The 18572-nt window shown below is 43.2% G+C and overlaps 1 protein-coding gene across 4 annotated transcripts in view; it reads right to left on the reverse strand.

The window, feature by feature from the left end:
• TMEM94 (transmembrane protein 94) overlaps nt 1–18572 on the reverse strand; it is a 63143-nt gene that overhangs the window by 18807 nt on the left and 25764 nt on the right. For 3 of the 4 annotated variants that reach the window (XM_069952913.1, XM_069952910.1, XM_069952911.1), the window contains exons 9-20: nt 16794–16880; nt 12004–12120; nt 8227–8283; nt 8022–8126; nt 5534–5698; nt 5269–5442; nt 3600–3894; nt 3316–3489; nt 3095–3197; nt 2053–2270; nt 1540–1715; nt 1327–1465 (exon numbers count right to left, since the gene is read on the reverse strand). In XM_069952913.1, the coding sequence (XP_069809014.1) occupies nt 1327–1465; nt 1540–1715; nt 2053–2270; nt 3095–3197; nt 3316–3489; nt 3600–3894; nt 5269–5442; nt 5534–5698; nt 8022–8126; nt 8227–8283; nt 12004–12120; nt 16794–16880 (1810 nt within the window). The remainder of the gene's footprint in view (nt 1–1326; nt 1466–1539; nt 1716–2052; nt 2271–3094; nt 3198–3315; nt 3490–3599; nt 3895–5268; nt 5443–5533; nt 5699–8021; nt 8127–8226; nt 8284–12003; nt 12121–16793; nt 16881–18572) is intronic. The other variant, XM_069952912.1, reaches the window with a different exon arrangement.

Genomic DNA, 18572 nt, shown 5'->3' on the forward strand with positions numbered 1-18572 from the left:
TTAGCAATAACTACCTGCAACAACTGTGAAGATAGAAAGAAAGATTGACTACACTTGCATTGTGTGGTATAGCCATTTGGAACATGATACAATGCTGGATGGGACATAAAAACAAATTGGGTGAGAGGACAGTTTAGCTCAGTGAAGGAGGTAAGCACTGTCTTAGATTTGATACTATGCGGGCCTATGTGACAATTTGGAGAGGCACATGTAGCTAGCACACTGAAGATGAACAACTGTATAGGCATATGTATGGGTCTAAGGCGTGCTGTAAGTGGAACACTGGGGCTAAAAAAAAGACAATGAGGAAAATATGTCTGGTTTCTTTATCTTTTGCTGACACATTAATTCCCTCAGGAATAAGAGGGTCAACATTGAAAACAGAAAGGCTATGTTCATACACTGTTGATATTGAGTGGATAGCCGTCAATTAATGGCAAATAATTACTGTTATTTTAAAACAAAGACCATTATTTGCCATTAAATGGCGGCCATTCACTTAATTTCAACAGTGTGAGAACATAGCCTTTCTGTGTTTTCAATCCACTCCTGGTTTTGGTTGCAAAATACTGACCATAATACTGAGCAAAAATATTGTGTGGGAACATGGCCTTAGGGTGTGAACCACACAAAGGATCTTCAGCAAATTTGATGGCGTAGATTTACTTTGAATTGGCAACTTCAAATCAGCGCCATCAAATCTGCTGCAGATCCTGTATGTGTGAACACACTCTGCAGCGTATTTCTCGATGCGAATTGGCAGCGAAATCCGCTGCAGATCCCCGGCCTGTAATGTCTATGGGAAGACATACTCACAGCGGGTATATATAAGGAGACCCCCGTTAACCCCTGCCGGCCGGAGCATATACAATACCTGCCCCAGGATCCGACTTGCATCAGTGGTTCCCAGCTGCACATCCCGCTCAGCCAATCAGTGTGCTGCGTCAGGGCAGCGCACTGATTGGCTGAGCGGGAAGCCCAGCCGGGAACCCCCGAAGCAAGTTGGATCGTGGAGCAGGTAATGTATATGCTCTGGCCGGTGGGGTTAACGGGGGAGGTCTCCTTACATATTTTCAGCGGGATGTTAATCCCGCAATGAGTATGTCTTCCCATAAGACATTTCAGGCCAGGGATCCGTAGCGTTTGCAGCCTTACTGTGTTTTGTGCACAAATTGAGAGCATTGTACAAACATTTGCTTTTTTACACTCAATTTCTGGTGAAAATATTGATAAATTCTTAATTTTGCTCTTTATGCCATCAGCTAACAAGATGAAATTGTATATAATAATAACTAAGATATATGAAAAACTTAATTGGTCTCTCACCCTGATGGAGATCATCTCGCAAAGAACCAGCATGACTGGGGCTGGATGGGGGAACTTCAGACCCTGGTCCATCACCATTTGGCGTTAAAGAAATGTGGCAGTTCCATCCAGTCTCAAGGCCCATTTTTTCAGCGAACACCTAAAGTAAGGGAGTCTTTCTAGTTGAACCGCATTAGAAAGAACGACGAATGTTACAAAAATATTCTAACTCACCTTGCTTCTTAACTCATCCTCCATAGAGAAATAAACAAAGCGGATGCAGGCATTCACTAAGCCATCTATCAGACGGACAATGTCCAGACGGGCCTGATACTGTGAGGAGACCATCCCCATAAAGATCTGACCACTCATTGCTTGGGTGAAATCCTCTGTTACCTCCCCAATACCTTCTGTGTCAATGCAGAGAAAGATGTAATATCAGAATCAGGAATAAACATAGAAACAAAGGCAAGTTAAAAGCATATAAATAAAAAAATTAGATAAGAAACGAAAAGCATATTATGTAAGGATTAGGTAAGAGAAATATTTTGAGACCAGTTAAAGTGTACCGGTCATGATGGCCCACAATGATCTAAATTGGATCCAATGGGGGTCGCGCAAATTGTGGTATAATTGCGTGCTCTTCTTAATGGAGACCTGACAATCCAAATGAAGAGAGGAACTTGCCGCTGATCCAGCAGTGGGCCGCCATGATAGGTACACTTGGGTGTGTAACAGGACACTCACCATCAGAACTCCAGCTGTCATGTCGACCAGTGTGCTTCATAGGTGTATTCCCACCAATATCACATGGGGCTGAAACTGTGCTCTGCCCAAGACCATGCTGCATTTCTATGCACTTGCCATGTAGCTGAGCAGACAATGAGTAGTGCATTGGTTTGTAAGAAAAAGCGGAGCAGTAGCCAGACAAGCAGGCTCTCTGGTAGAAATCCAACACCTTCTTTCTAAAGTGGAAAAAAAAATTATAATTATTATTAGAAGGTTTGCTGCGCCATTAATGATGTTACTTTTTATTCATATGTAAATTTGGTGGTTTGGTGCAGCCCTGAGTGCACCGATCCGCTGCTGCAGCATGTCTCATTGAAGTGATGTCACTCTCTGCCACTGCTCACTGCAAAGTGCAATTATGAATGATCATAAGGAGAAGTGCCGCAGGAGCTAGCGGGTGGGCGGATTGGTGCACTGAGAACAGAATTGTCGTCACACTCCCTGCATACTGCACTATTGGATTCTAGCAGAAGATCCCCTTTAAAACAAATTATAATAAGGAATTGTCTTGTGTATAAAGAAATCATATCTGTGATTACAGAACACCTTAAAAGGGGTTTTCCAGTTACACAGATCCTTAGGACAGGCCATCACTATCTGATCCACCAATCAGCTGTTCACCTCTATGGGATGTTATAAATCTGGACTTTGCTATTCAAATGTTATTCCTTTTAAATATCTAAGAATAAATAAATAAATTGGTGTTACCCTTCCCCTTGGCAATAGGGCATGTGTCTAGACACTATTAAACTGTTCAGTGTTTGCTATGTCAGAGTGTGCAGACACACACCCAATTGACAAAGGGAATGGTAACACCCATTTGTCAGTTTACTCATATATTTCCATATGGAACAGCAAAGGTATTGTAAAATGCACAGATCTAAAATGCTCCAGAACTGCAAGGAGAGCTCACAGAGCTTACTATGTAACTAAAAAAAAAGTGAACACGGTTTTTAATGTCTAAAACATGTAGTAAAGAGGGCAATATTATGCATAGTACCTGTCAGATCCAGAAAGAGGGAAAATATCAGCTCCATCCCAGAAATCTGTGCAGGCTTCAAGGATTATATCAGCTGTTCCATGGGACAGCATCTGCTCTGTGTCTGAGATTTACAAGAAGCAGACATTAAGGTGGTATGCATGTACAATACATTGTAGTAAAATAAACAACAGCCAAAGAAGTGTATGAGAAATAACAGAGGTAAATTGAATGGTACATACTGGTAGTAACATCTTTGACAAAAAGGTTGATCATGTGACTAAGGGGTGGTCTGCGTTTAACACCAGTGGGAAGCTTAGACAGCAAAGTCTCCTTCACAGGCTCCTCACTAGGAAGGTGATAGAGAGCAACATGATTTTGCAGTTTGAACAGGTCTTTGGCCCCCGGGGTGAAACCTAAACATGAAGATGAAAGGGGCAGTTAACCATGAAAGAAGAGTCCAACAATAAAAGGAGCAAATTAAGTAAGTAACAAGCTAAAATATAAAAAAAAAATCTGATTGTACCTATGAGTCTTGAAAAGTCACAAAGCCCCCAAGGAATGTGCCCAGGAAGAACAGAGCTGTGAGTTTCTTGAAGCGCAATATGGCGGAGATGATCAGAAAAGCGGCAAAGTGTGGTAGTCACTCCTGGGTTACAGAGATTCAGCAACACATTCAGTCCTAGAGGTTTTAAGGAACTTAAATGGAGCTGCCAGTTAGACTCATCAAACTGAATACTCTGAGGGTTCTGTTGATCTTGTGACAGCCGAAGCATTTCTAAGTGACAGTCACAGACATAATCATCCACCTCACTGCTTAACTGTATAAAAATAAATTAAAAAGATAAAAACAATGACAAATCTATGCACTATAAAACATTATCAAAGAGACAGAGAAAGATAGACTTATAATCACAAAGAATCAACTCTGTCTGCAACATGTAAAACAGTATAAACAGTGACATCAAAACAATGGAGAGAACATGAGTGAATATAATGCTGGCAAAGATAGTTCCCTGTTTATGTATAGGGTACACATACCACATGAGACACCGGACATGTGTCAGTGATGTCTGTCGATTTTTAAAGCTGTTTCACATTCCTGTTTTGTTAAAGGGATTATCCAGTGCTACAAAAACATGGCCACTTTCTTTTAGAGACAGCACCACTCTTGTTTCTAGTTTGGGTGTAGGTTTTGCAAATTAGTGAATGGAGCTTAATTGCGAACCACACCTGAACTGAAGACAAGAGTGATGCTGTCTCTGGAAGAAAATGGCCATGTTTTTGTAGCACTGGATAACCCCTTCAATAAAATCTGCTGAATATTCAGTTCCTGGTTGGGAGTGGAGGGGAGGGAGTGGAGGGGAGGGAGTGGAGGGGAGGGAGTGGAGGGGGGAGTGGAGAGTGGAGGGGGGAGTGGAGAGTGTAGGGGAGGGGGCGTAGCAGTGCTGAGCTAAATCAGCTGGGCTTTGCAGTGTCTCCCACTGAGCTACACGACTCCAAGGACAATCCAATCGCCCTGGAGACGTGTAAGCTCAGTGGGGGAGAGGAAGAGGAGGAATAAAGTATACTTACCCCTCCCTGCTGTCCCGAACGGCGTCTCAGCCCGGCCACCGCTCTCATAGCTGAGAACTGTGGTCAGGAATGTAGACAATGAGCTGATACCAAGGGACACCAAGGGGCCAAAAAGAAAGCAATTTTGCTTATGCAATTGTAAAATTTCTCTATATTTCATTCCCTGTTACCTTAAGGCCACGTTCACACGGTGTACTTGGCCGTTAAATAACATCCGTTGTTGCAGAGTGCAATGGGCGTTGCTTCATTGAATAGCAGTCTATGGAACCATAGCCGTAGTGGCTTTTTACACTGTGGTCTATAGCAAATCGGAGCATGGGCACGCCAGAATGTGCAGTATCGGCCCAGGTGACACATTACGTTTCTTTTTTTCACTTTTATTCATGAAAATCTTTTCATGTGATATAGGTATATATTCATAGAAGTGTAGGTCACATGACACTTCCTTCTACAGACAAATTAAAGCTTGCTCTGGGGTTAGCATAGTACCCACCTCAACAGACTAACTGCACAAAGAATGGCATTAAGAGAACAGAAAAACAGGTGAAGGGGCATATTAGAAATTATAGTTCCTCATACTCTGTGACATAAACACACACTTCTATAATATACATATATACCTGACCACCTGTGTCTTGGCTGAAGCTCACATTCGAGCCTGATGCATGTTTGTTCCGAGGTTTTTTCTGTGTATCAAATGGTCTTGTGAGATCATTTTGTCGCTCAATACTATCCTGCTCATTTACTAGCTGTAGATTAGTAGTTTCTGCTAACAATGCTACCATCTCTTGAGGCTGTGGAGAAAAACACACACCAAAAAAAAATTAAGGAAGGTTCATGGAATACATAAAAAAAAGCAAAAAAAAACTAAAAATAGAAACTCACCTCATCCTCCAAATCGGTCTGGCAGTAAGAACGAAGGGATAGCTGATCTGTGATGTCGTCAGGTCTTTCAGTGGCCTGATCTACCCTTCCGCTAAAAAACAGAACAGTTTCTGGGCTGGGGTTCGGCCAGGAAAGGACTCCTTGTTTATCCACACAACAAATAACCTTTAAAAAGACCACAATATCCATTACTTGGCTAAACATCTTGTACTGAAAACTTTTTTCAAAAACATCAACTGAAGCAGTTATCCAACCTTTTAAAATGAATGGCCTGTCCTCTGGATAAGCCATCAAGATCAGATTGGTGGGTTCAGTCACCTGGCATCCCCACCATCAGATGTTATACTGACATGGTCGAGAAAAGAATTACAAGAACTTCTCCCTGGTACCTCTGCCTGGATATTACATTCTATGCTGGGATCTCACAGGACAGAGGTTGCTAGTTTGCTACTTCACTACCAATGCGACCATTATGTCTGCAGCCCTTTTGGATCTCTGTTTTTTTAAATCTAAGCAAAGGTGACTGGAAAAACGGTGACTCTTACTAGATAATTGGCTTTCTCGCTTCTTTGCAGCCCTGTGCAGCTGTATCAGTTCAGTCTCGTAAAGATTTAAAGGGGTTCTCCACTCAAACATAACTTTTGATATGTTGCTGCCCATGATGAGACTAACAATTCATTCCAATACACAAAAATCTGTGTTTAAGTCTTTCTCTTTGCACCTCCCACCCCCACCCCGCTTCTGAGACAGCGGATGTCCCTGACTGGCTGTATCTGCAACACTGCGGCTTCTTGGTAATGTTGGGAAGGTTATTCTGAGGTCGATCTGCTAATGATCTCACAGTGATTATCCCTCCCTGCAAAGAAGCTACAATGTTGCAGATAAAGCCAGTCAGGGACTTGTTTATATCAGCTGTCTCAGAAGGGAGGGGGAGGAGATAGAAAGGTTCAGGCACAAATTTTGTATTTTCAGCAGAATGCAGCATCTGAGAAATGGGAGAAGGAGACTAAATAGATAACAACAAATATGGAATGAATTGTTAGTCTCACCATCGCCAGCAACATATCGAAAGTTATGATTTAGTGGAATACCCCTCTATGCACTTTCGGCTTCCATGATTTAAAGGGGTAGTGCGGTGTAAAACATTTTTTACAGAGAAGGAGAGAAAGAAGCGCTGCACCCCTTCCCCATGTTGTCCCCGCCATACCCCGCCCCCCCGACCGTGGACCCGGTATACTCGTGGAATCACTGTCAACCCTGGCCGCCATCTTGGGACAATCACGTCATCTTCAGGAGACCGGCCTGACTGCTCCAGCCCTCCCTCATGCTGGCTCCCCTCCAGCACTTCATCAGCTGCTCAGCCAAGATTGGCTCAGCATAACAGAAGCCCCAGACGTCTTCTGTTATGCTCAGCCAATGGAGGCTGAGCAGCTGATGACGCGCTGAAGGGGAGCCGGCATGAGGGAGGGCTAGAGCAGTCAGGCTGGTCTCCTAAAGATGACAAGATCATCCCAAGATGGTGTCCGGGGTCGACAGTGATTCCGTGAGTATACTGTATCACACTTCCGGGTTCACATTTGGGGAGGGGGGGGGGGACGATATAGGGAAGGTGGCCATTTACTTAAAGTGTCACTGTCGTGAATTTTTTTTTTGCAGAAATCAATAGTCCAGGCGATTTTAAGAAACTTTGTAATTGGGTTTATTATCCGAAAAATGCATTTTTATCATGAAAAAGCTGTTTGAAGCTCTCCCCCCTGTCTTCATTGTTCTCCTATGGAGAGAGCTAAAGAAAAGACCAAAACAGGACAACAAAGAGTTAATCTACAAATCCCTCACGGGATATCTCCTGTGACAGTCACCAGTGACCTGTCTGAGCTCGGATTACAGCTGCCACCCAGCTCCGTGCCTGTAATCCTCTGTTATCTGCTTTCTGCTGCCGGCTAACTCCCTCCTTCCTTCTCCCCCCTCCCCTCTCCCTAGAACAGACAGGGTACGACTCCTGCAACAAGTCACAATTTTCAGAGTGGATGAAAAAGAGAAAGGAGGGGGGGACCTGGGAAAAGGCTTTTTACATGCAGATAATGGCAGATTTGGCTAATAAACCCAATTACAAAGTTTCTTAAAATCGCCTGGACTATTGATTTCTGGAAAAAAAAAAAAATACGACAGTGACTCTATAAATAACACACATTACAATGTTGTATAACTTTGTGATGTATTTTATTTAGTGAAAAAATGTTTTACACCGCACTACCCCTTTAAGGAATGCACACATGTGGCCCAAGGCAGCAGCATGAACTCCAAATACAGGCCTGCCGTACATGAATCTTTCTTGGATTTTCTACTGGATAGTTGTGGACTGACCAATTAAAACTGAGTGTTGCATCTAAATGTACATTGAGAAGAACTGTCAGTAAACTGTTCCTTTTCTATAGATAAGCTTTAAATACACTGACAGAGCACATAGTAGCCTGGAAAAATAACTCACCGTGACAGATCCCAGACCATGCAACAAACTAGAAGTATATGCCAGAGTCTCACAGTCCCCCCTAACAACACGCAAGAAGTGGGAACACACAGAACGCAGCATTTCCTATTGAAAAGAGCACATATTTAAAAGAAACAACACTGGAAATTAGAACAAAAACAAAGTTGTTTATTTCTGTAAATCAGCCACTCCTCTACATGCAGACCTGTGTTGATGCAACTTCTGTATAACTACTAAGAGTATCCTCTGAGAACTTGGCCACCTAGAAAAAAAAACACAAAAATTTGTAGTGGGAACAAAAAAACTGTGAAGTGCGAAAGTAGAGATTAAAAAGAGCACGACGGACATCCCAAAAAAATACCAATATGAATACAGGAAAGTTTCTGGAACACCAATAGGACCTGAAGGGGCGCTGGATTTGTAGAGTTAAGTATTATACAGTATCTGCAACACTTTAAAACTATGTTAAAGGGGTAGTGCGGCGGTAAACAATTATTCACAGAACAACACACATTACAAAGTTATACAACTTTGTAATGTATGTTATGTCTGTGAATGGCCCCCTTCCCCGTGTCCCACCATCCCCACCCGTGTACCCGGAAGTGTGGTGCGCTATACATACCTGTCACGTGCCGACTCGTCTCCGATCTTCAGTCAGCGATGTCGTCTTCAGCCGAATCCCTCCGTCCGTCCTGAGTGCCGGCCGCCCTCTGCCGCGTCATCGGCATAACTGTGCTCAGCCAATCGCGGCTGAGCATCTGATGACGCTGAAGAGGGTGGCCGGCACTCAGGACGCCCTGAGGGATTCGGCCCGGCCGTCCGAAGACGACATTGCAGACTGAAGATCGGAGACGAGTCGGCACGTGACAGGTATGTATAGCGCACCACACTTCCGGGTACACGGGTGGGGGTGGTGGGACACGGGGAAGGGGGCCATTCACAGACATAACATACATTACAAAGTTGTATAACTTTGTAATAAAACGAAAAATTCCATCCACGGCCTCAATAAAATTATAGTAGCTTTATTGGGTCATCACAAAAAAGAAAACAAAAAAAATATAATAATAAAAGATAAAAACACGCAACGCGTTGCAGGGTTAGAACCCCTTAAAGGGGTAGTCCACCAAAAAATTTTTTTTTTCAAATCAACTGCTGCCATGAAGTGCCAGAGATTTGTAATTTACTTCTATTAAAAAATCTCAAGCCTTCCAGTACTTATCAGCTGCTGTATGCCCAACAGGAAGTTGTATTATTTCCAGTCTAGAGAGCAGGAGAGGTTTTCTATGGGGATTTGCTACTGCTCTGGACAGTTCCTGACATGGACAGAGGTGGCAGCAGAGAGCACTGTGTCAGACTGGAAAGAAAACACCACTTCCTGCTGGACACACAGCAGCTGATAAGTACTGGAAGACTTAAGATTTTTTAATAGAAGTGAATTACAAATCTCTGGCACTTTATGGCACCAGTTGATTTGAAAGAAATTTTTTTTGGGTGGACTACCCCTTTAATCATGGCCATAACTTTGTAATGTGTGTTATTCTGTAAATAATTGTTTACCGCCGCACTACCCCTTTAACAATGTTTCACAATGATCTCAATAGGACAAGTCCTGTATATTGTTATCTATATGTCCATGGGGCTTGTGTAAAGCATATCACTAAATGATGTTAACCTCTCTATGACCAGAGGTCAGTGATGCACGGATGTCCAGGTCATATTGAAGCAGTGCTGTTCTTCTTGAAATAATGCGTTTATTTTTATCTACAGTGCTGGTTGGAGGCTACTTTTTGGGTCCTTGATCTATAGTTTTTTTTAAAAAATTTGTATTCATTTTTTTAATATATAATAGAAAAATATGCAATCTTGTTTTTTTCCCCCCTCTTTTTGTTAACGCTGTTCACTATTGTATCAAAATTGTGTATTCTAATAGATTGTACAATTCTGCATGCTACGATACCAAATATGTTTAATATATTAAAAAAAATCCCCACAAGTCATTAGATTGCATATACTGATCAATGCTGTGCCATCCGACAGGATGGAGGTAAGTATGAAACCTCCACCTGTCAGTGCAAATTATCGGGATCCCCGCAATGACACTGCAGGGGTTCCAATCAGTCCTTCTCCTGTCACTGACTACTTTAACCCTTAGGCGACCATGGACGTACCTGTACGTCCAGGGCCGCCTACGTGAGTTCAGAGCGCTCTGAACTACCGCGATCCCGGGTGCCGCGGCTATTAGCGGGCACTGTCTGATTGCCATGCCCGCTAATAAATTAATCGGATTACTTGAATGCAGCCATCCCCGGTGTCTAGTGGGGTGGACCGCTCGTCCCGTCCCAATCGACAAAGTCCCGGAGGAGCGATCCACACATCCTCTTCCATCCGGGCTAAGCGCTGGAAGCAATCAAAGTGCCTATCTCATCGATCTATCCTGTATTAGTATACAGGATAGATCTCAATGAGAGATCAGAGTGCTTTTACTAGAAGTCCCCCAGGGGGGCTTCTAGTATAAGTGTAAAAGTAAAAAAAAAAAAAAAAAAAAAGTTGTTTTATTAATATAAAAGCCCCCTCCCCTAATAAAAGTTTGAATCACCCCCCTTTTCCCATGTTATAAATAATAATAAATAAACATGTTTGTTATCGCCGTGTGCATAATCGGCCGAACTATTAATTTATCACATTCCTGATCTCGCACGGTAAATGGAATAAGCGTAAAAAAAACAAAGTGCAAAATTGCGCATTTTTGGTCGCATCAAATGCAGAAAAATTGTAATAAAAAGCGATCAAAAAGTCGCATATGCGCAATCAAGGTACCGATAGGAAGAACACATCATGGCACAAAAAATGACACCTCACACAGCCCCATAGACCAAAGGATAAAAGTATTATAAGCCTGGGAATAGAGCGATTTTAAAGGGAACCTGTCACCCCCCGTGCCGGGGTGACAGGCTCCTGACCCCCCGTTAGAGCCCCCTATACTCACCTAATCCCGCCGGGTCCCGCTTCTGGAGGTGGTCGGGTGATGAAGATCTCAGCCGCTGCAGCCCTGCGCGCGCGCTGAGAGATGAGTCCAACGCTCATAGAGAATGACAGGAGAGTCCAGCGCTCCGTCATTCTCTATGAGCGTTGGACTCATCTCTCAGCGCGCGCGCAGGGCTGCAGCGGCTGAGATCTTCATCACCCGACCACCTCCAGAAGCGGGACCCGGCGGGATTAGGTGAGTATAGGGGGCTCTAACTGGGGGTCGGGAGCCTGTGACCCCGGCACGGGGGGTGACAGGTTCCCTTTAAGGAACATATATTTGTTAACAGTGGTTTGAATTTTTTAACAGATACAATAAAAGTTATAAATGTTACATATTGTTGTAATCGTAACGACTTGACGAACATGCATAACAAGTTTTACCCCGAGCGGCATAAAAAAAATAAATAAATAAAAGAAATGCGTTTTTTTGTTTCAATTTCACCACACATTGAATTATTTTCTAGTTTTACAGTGTCCTTTAGGAAAAAATTCAGCCTGTTATTACAAAGTACAATTAGCGGCGCAAAAAATAAGGGCTCATGTGGGTTTCTAGGTGAAAAAAGTGCTATGGCCTTTTAAACACAAGGAGGAAAAAAAGAAAATGCAAAAATTGAAATTGGCCCAGTCCTCTAAGGGTTAAACCCCACAATAATACAGTTAATAAGGTGTTAATGGCAGGCAGCTAAGTGATCACGTCTGCCTGTCATTATCCTCGGTTCCTGGGAGATTATATATATATATAGCCAAATGGCTGATGTAAAGGGGTTAAAGACAGCTCAGGTAAAATGGCAGCCTCTGTAACAATGTACAAAAAAATGAAATAAATACAATCAGATTAGAAAAGGCATGTTGCCATATCTCTCTCTAATCAGTAAAAAAAACATCAATGTGATACACAACTTATAAACTTTACTACCCAATTTCTGTTGTAAATAATATAAAGGATACTTACTAGGGAAGTTGGGAAGTTTCGGCTCATTTGTGCCAGCACACGAGCTTCACATAGCGCTGTCACCAAAATCCACATAACAGGGAATAGAAGAGGAAGAACTGGCAGCACTGCATTAATCTATGTAACAAGAAAACATGTTAACTGTTCTCTATATATGTGTATCTGATAGGGAGTATAGCTTTATACTTATACTCTAGTCATATACATTAGACACTTGGGACATAAGCGCTAACTGATGTATATTGTGGTGCATCATTCACTATCCCCTAGGACTATAAAGATGCATGCCTGGCTCATCCAAGAGTTCAAGTTTATGAGGAAGAACGGAAGACAACTTTTTGTCAGCTATATAGTTTTGCCAACAACAGAATAAAATGTACGGTGACTGTAAGATCCAAGGAGGAACAACGTATGTAACTATACTGTAAAGGAGTACAGAATCAAATGTGAATTAAATGTAAACTACTTCATTGTCAAAAGACGACAGCAAGTAGCAAGTGTCTTGCAATGCAAGTCGACGGGACTTACAGGAGTTCTATATATTGCTAACTGTAGCAGCAGATTATGGAGATGCTAGGAGTTTGTCCTGGCTTAAGTGATACATACCAAGTTTAACCCCTTCAAGACCAAGCCAATTTGCACCTAAAAGACCAGGCTCATTTTTCAAAATCTGACCTGTCTCACTTTATGCGCTTATAGCTCAGTGATGCTTTAACGTATGCTAGCGATTCTGAGATTGTTTTTTCGTCACATATGGCACTTTATATTAGTGGCAAAATTTGGTCACTACTTTGTGTTTTTTGTGAAAAACATCAAAATATCATGAAAAATTGAAAAAATTAGCATTTTATGAACTTTGAAATTCTCTGCTTCTAAAAAAAAGAAAGTTGTATTACATAAATTAGTTACTAAGTCACATTACCAATATGTCCTCTTTATTCTGGCTTCATTTCATAAACATATTTTACTTTTTTAGGGTGTTACGGGGGTTAGAAATGTATCAGCAAATTACCACATTTTCGTTAAAGTTTCCAAAACTGATTTTTTTAGGGACCAGTTCTTATTTTAAGTTGATTTAGGAGGTTTGTATACTGGAAACCCCCATAAGTGACCCCATTTTGGAAACTAGACACCTTAAAGAATTAATCTAGGGGTATAATGAGCATTTTAACCCTACAGGGGCTGGAGGAAAGTATTCACCATTAGGCCGTAAAAAAATGAAAAATTTAAATTTTCCAATAATATATACATTTAGATTAAAGTTTCTCATTTTCAAAAGGAACATGAGAGAAAAAGCACCCCAAAATTTGTAACACATGTTCTCTTGAGTACTACGGTACCCCATATGTGGGCGTAAACCACTGCATGGGCACACAGCGGGGCTCAGAAGGGAAGGAGCGCCAATTAGCTTTTACATTGCAGATTTTGCTGAAGAAGTTTCTGAGCACCAGGTGCATTTGCAGCGCCCCTGTAGTGTCAGCAGAGAGAAAAAACCCCATAAGTCACCCCATTTTGGAAAGTACACCCCTCAAAGAATTCATCTTGGGGTAGGATGAGCAATTTGACCCCACAGGTGTTAGAGGAAAGTATTCAAAATTAGACAGTAAAAATGAAAAACTCAAATTTTTTCCAATAATATGTTCCTTTAGTTTGAAATTTTTCAATTTCACGAGGAACAAGAGAAAAAAAGTACCCCAAAATTTGTAACGCAGGTTCTCATGAGTATAACGGTACCTCATATGTGAGCATAAACCACTGCATGGGCACACAGCGGGGCTCAGAAGGGAAGGAGCGCCAATTAGCTTTTTTAATGCAGATTTTGCTGAAGAAGTTTCTGAGCGTCAGGTGTGTTTGCAGAGCCCCTGTAGTGCCAGCGGAGTAAAATCTCGCCATAAGTCACCCCATTTTGGAAAGTGCACCCCTCAAAGAATTCATTTTGGGGTGTGGTGAGCATTTTGACCCCACAGGTATTAGAAGAAAGTATTCAAATGTAGACAGTAAAAATGAAAAACTCGAATTTTTCCAATAATATGTTCCTTTAGTTTGAAATTTCTCAATTTCACGAGGAACAGGAGAGAAAATTCACCCCAAAATCTGTAACGCAGGGTCTCCTGAGTAGAACGGTACCCCATATGTGGGCATAAACCACTGTATGGGCACACAGCCGGGCTCAGAAGGGAAGGAGTGCCAATTAGCATTTTCTCTGCAGTTTTTTCTGAAGAAGTTTCTGAGCACCAGGTGCATTTGCACCGCCCCTGTAGTGTCTACAGAATAGAATCCCCCCAAAAGTCACCCCATTTCGGAAAGTACACCCCTCAAAGAATTCATCTTGGGGTAGGATGAGCATGGCCCCACAGGTATTAGAGGAAAGTATTCAAAATTGGCCAGTAAAAATGAAAAACTTGAATTTTTCCAATAATATGTTGGTTTAGTTTGAAATTTCTAAATTTCACAAGGAACAGGAGAAAAAATCTACCACAAAATCTGTAACGCAGGTTCTCCTGAGTACAACGGTACCCCATATGTGGGCATAAACCACTGTATGGGCACACAGCAGGGCTCAGAAGGGAAGGAGCGCCAATTTGCTGGAGCAAAACCGCAGCTAGTAACAGTTATTAGAATAGCGCAGTTACTAAAATACAATAAAAAAAATTAGATTACAGGTAATGTGGGGTGGTTACGGGCAGTCTGAGGTGGTTACGGGCAGTCTGAGGTGGTTACGGGTAATCTGGGGTGGTTACGGATAATCTGGGGTGGTTACGGCAACCTGGGGTGGTTACAGGCAACCTGGTGTGGTTAGAGGCAACCTGGGGTGGTTACGGGCAACCTGGGGTGGTTACGGACAACCTGCTGTGGTTACAGACAACCTGGTATGGTTACAGACAACCTGGGGTGGTTGCGGACAACCTGGGGTGGTTGCGGACAACCTGGGGTGGTTGCGGACAACCTGGGGTGGTTGCGGACAACCTGGGGTGGTTGCGGACAACCTGGGGTGGTTGCGGACAACCTGGGGTGGTTGCGGACAATCTGGGGTGGTTGCGGACAATCTGGGGTGGTTACCGGCAACCTGCTGTGGTTACGGATAAACTGAAGTGCTAATAGGTAATCTGAGGTGGGTACCTATAATCTGGCGTGGTTACGGGCAAGGTGCGGTGGTTGCGTGCAATCTGGGGGGGTTACATGTAATCTGGCATGATTACGGGCAATCTGGGGTGGTTATGCCCAACCTGCGGTGGTTAGGGGCAACCTGGAGGGGTTACAGACAATCTAGAATTGTTACGGATAGAGTGAAGTGCTTATAGCTAATCTGGGGTGGTTACATGTAATTTGGGGTGGATACAGGCAATCTGGGGTGATTACGGACAATCTGGAGGGGGTCACTGGCAACGTGTGGTGGTTACGGGCAACGTGCGGTGGTTACGGGCAACGTGCGGTGGTTACGGGCAACGTGCGGTGGTTATGGGCAACGTGCGGTGGTTACGGGTAATCTGGGGGGTTACGTGCAATCTGACGTGATTACGGACAACCTGGGGTGGTTACGGGCAACGTGCGGTGGTTACGGGCAACCTGCGGTGGTTACGGGTAATCTGGGGGGGGGGGTGTTAGGGGTAATTTGGGAGTAAACTGCAATTATTACTATAATAAAAAGTGTGTGTTTTATTTTTTTGTATGTTTGTCACTTTTTGTACTTTATACATTCATTTTCACTGTATTACTATGATTACCGTGATATTTTCTATCACAGTAATCATAGTTCAGTGACAGAGACCAGATTGGTCTCTGTCACTTTAAATTTTCAGAGCTTGGCTGGTTGTGGAGCGCATGCGCACTTCATAACCAGCCAGGACGCCGAGGAGGAAGGAGCTCCGTGGATCCGGTGAGTATATGGGGAAGGGGGGGTGACTGGGGGACGGGGGTGACAGGGGGGGTGGGGTGACATCACTTTTTATCCCCTGTCACCAATCATTCATGGTGACAGGGGATAAAAAGTGCCGGCGGCACATGGCACAAGCGATCAGCGGTATATAGTATATACCACTGATCGCTTGTACCGGGACCCCACAGGGGGGGTCCCGATGACTGCCCCATGCTCTCATTCATTTTTCTTTTTTGATCACTGTGAACAGACATTAGTCTGTTCACAGTGATCGCGGCGGCCATCTTGGATCCGATGGCCGCCGCGGGAGGGGGGGTTAGTGACTGGGGCACTAGGGGGCTGATCTGGGGTCTGATTTTTACTTATTTCATCTCCCCCCACCGTGGATTCACGGTGGGGGGAGATGAAATACAGCGGCGGCACCGGCCCATTAGTGACCGCCGTTTCGGCGGTCACTAAGGGGTTAATGGGGGTCAGCTGCGGAATCGCAGCTGATCCTCATTATCTCCAGTGCTGTACAGAGATGAGAGCGGGATCGCTGTCCCTGCAGCGATCCCGTTCTCATCACAAAGCCCCGTCAAAGCCGGAACGTATATGTACATTCCTACTGCACGGGGCATGTGCAAAAGGAACGTATATATACAGATGGCTGACGTGAAGGGGTTAATGAGGGCCTGGATGGCTCTCTCTAAAAACATAATATTACAATTTATGGGTACTAACTTTCTGGAGGTGGAATGGTGATTGAGGGACTTATACTTATTGCTAGATTTGGAGTCAGCAATGAATTTTTGCCCTGATATGCAGCAATTGCCATTTGCCTTATAAGGGTTATTCGCCCTTTAGGATGACCTTGATGGACTCTTATTTTATATCCTTATTAACAACGTAACAAACTATATTGGTCCAATACCTGAAGTTGAAGCAAAGCATAGGAAGCAGGGGGTGTGCCAGGAGCATTAAAGATGAAACGTAGTGCATTGGTGATGAGGAAGACAACCTGTAGGGTACAAAAGAAAAAAAAAATTATACAAGTCCCTAACATATTTTGTTAAAGGAAATATGTCCGCCATATATGAGGCATATGGATGCATCCAATGCCAGATAATTGTTACAGCAATAAAACTAATAGTAGCTGTTGGTGGGTACAGAACTTATAAAATTCCCTTTTTCTTTCTAATTCAAGTATCAAAGAAGCAGTGGCAATCTTCTGAGGTGCTGCGGCTTGGTATGCCTCCTCTCTTCCCTCTCAGTCCCTCACTGATTGACATACAGAGCTTAGATTAGCTCAGAGTCCTGTGTGAAAATCAGGCACATGCTTCAAGGAAACCAATACCGCCATGCAAGCGGTGCTGCTTCAGGCATTTGTTTCCACAGCACATGTGGGACATCCAGCCAGAGTCGAGCCCTGTAAGTCACTCAATGAGGAATGGACAAAGGAAGCCATGTCATGTGCAGCAAAGTGTGACATTTTAGCAACTTGACACCACTTCTTTGAAACTTTAATGGGGAAGATAAAAGGGACTCATCCACAGCTACCAAGGCTATGAAGTCGGATTGGGAAGTCAGAGCTAGTTTTGGTCTGAATTGGAAAAAAACGTACAGACTCCAGCTTTAAAAAAAAAAATCTTTCAAAATGATTATTATTGAATTTTCATATGAATCTTATAAATGTTCCTTATTAACATCTTTTTGTTCTATCAATCTATGCCGCTTATTTATAAAAGCCAGAAAAACACTTTCTCACATACATTAAGTTACAGAGGGTGAAGCATTTTCTCCATATATCAGTAATAAAGCACTATTGGCCCTATTTGATAAGTGGGTTGGGGGTCACTATTTGGGAGCTTGTTTCTGAGCTGTAAGAGTCTATTGTGTGTGTGTGTGTGGGGGGGGGGAGATCTGTTATATTCTCTTCCTGGATACTGGATGATTGTATATGAGCAGCAGTGTAATATAAAGCTATCCTGTGTAATAAAGAGAAAAAGGAGAAGAAGCCATAAGTAGTGTAGCAGTAACCTCTGTCCCCAGTGTGGTGTTTTCTCTCTGGGAAAAGATTGTGTGTTTTTCTTTAGTGTGCTATGGCTGCAGCAGGCTGTGTGTATGTGCTATGGCTACAGCAGATTATGTGTGTGTGTGATATGGCTACAGCAGGCTGTAAGAGTGTTTGTTATGGTTGCAACAGGCTGTATGTGTGTGTGTGCTATGCCTGCAGCAGGCTGTCTGTAAGTTTGTAAGTGTGCTATGGCCGCGTGTGTTAGAGAGAGAGAGAGAGAGAGAGAGAGAGAGAGAAAGAGAAGCAGAAATTAAAGGGGTATTCTGGGCAACAGTGAAAAATTCAGGGGGTGGTGGTATCATAATATAGTAGTCCTATTTACGCTTCCCCATGCCCCTGCAGTGTCACAGCTCATAGTCGCCTGCTAGGCCCCATTGAGGAATACCCAATCAGTGACTGAGCCCCATGCACAGCTGCAGTCACTGACTGGCTGAGTGGATGGTTCTTGTGGGGCCACGATGATTCAGGAGCACGGACACTGACAGAGAGCTGATAAATCTGGGCCTATGACTGACCTCTATATCACAGGTATCTGGCATTGTTAGCAGTTTTTCTTTGTGCATGACGAATATTTAGTTAGAAACATAGAAGATCATCAGCAGAAAATTACCACCTGGTCCATCTAGTCTAGTTTTG

The sequence above is a fragment of the Dendropsophus ebraccatus genome, chromosome 14 (genome assembly GCF_027789765.1).
Source record: "Dendropsophus ebraccatus isolate aDenEbr1 chromosome 14, aDenEbr1.pat, whole genome shotgun sequence".
Classification (NCBI taxonomy): Eukaryota; Metazoa; Chordata; class Amphibia; order Anura; family Hylidae; genus Dendropsophus; species Dendropsophus ebraccatus.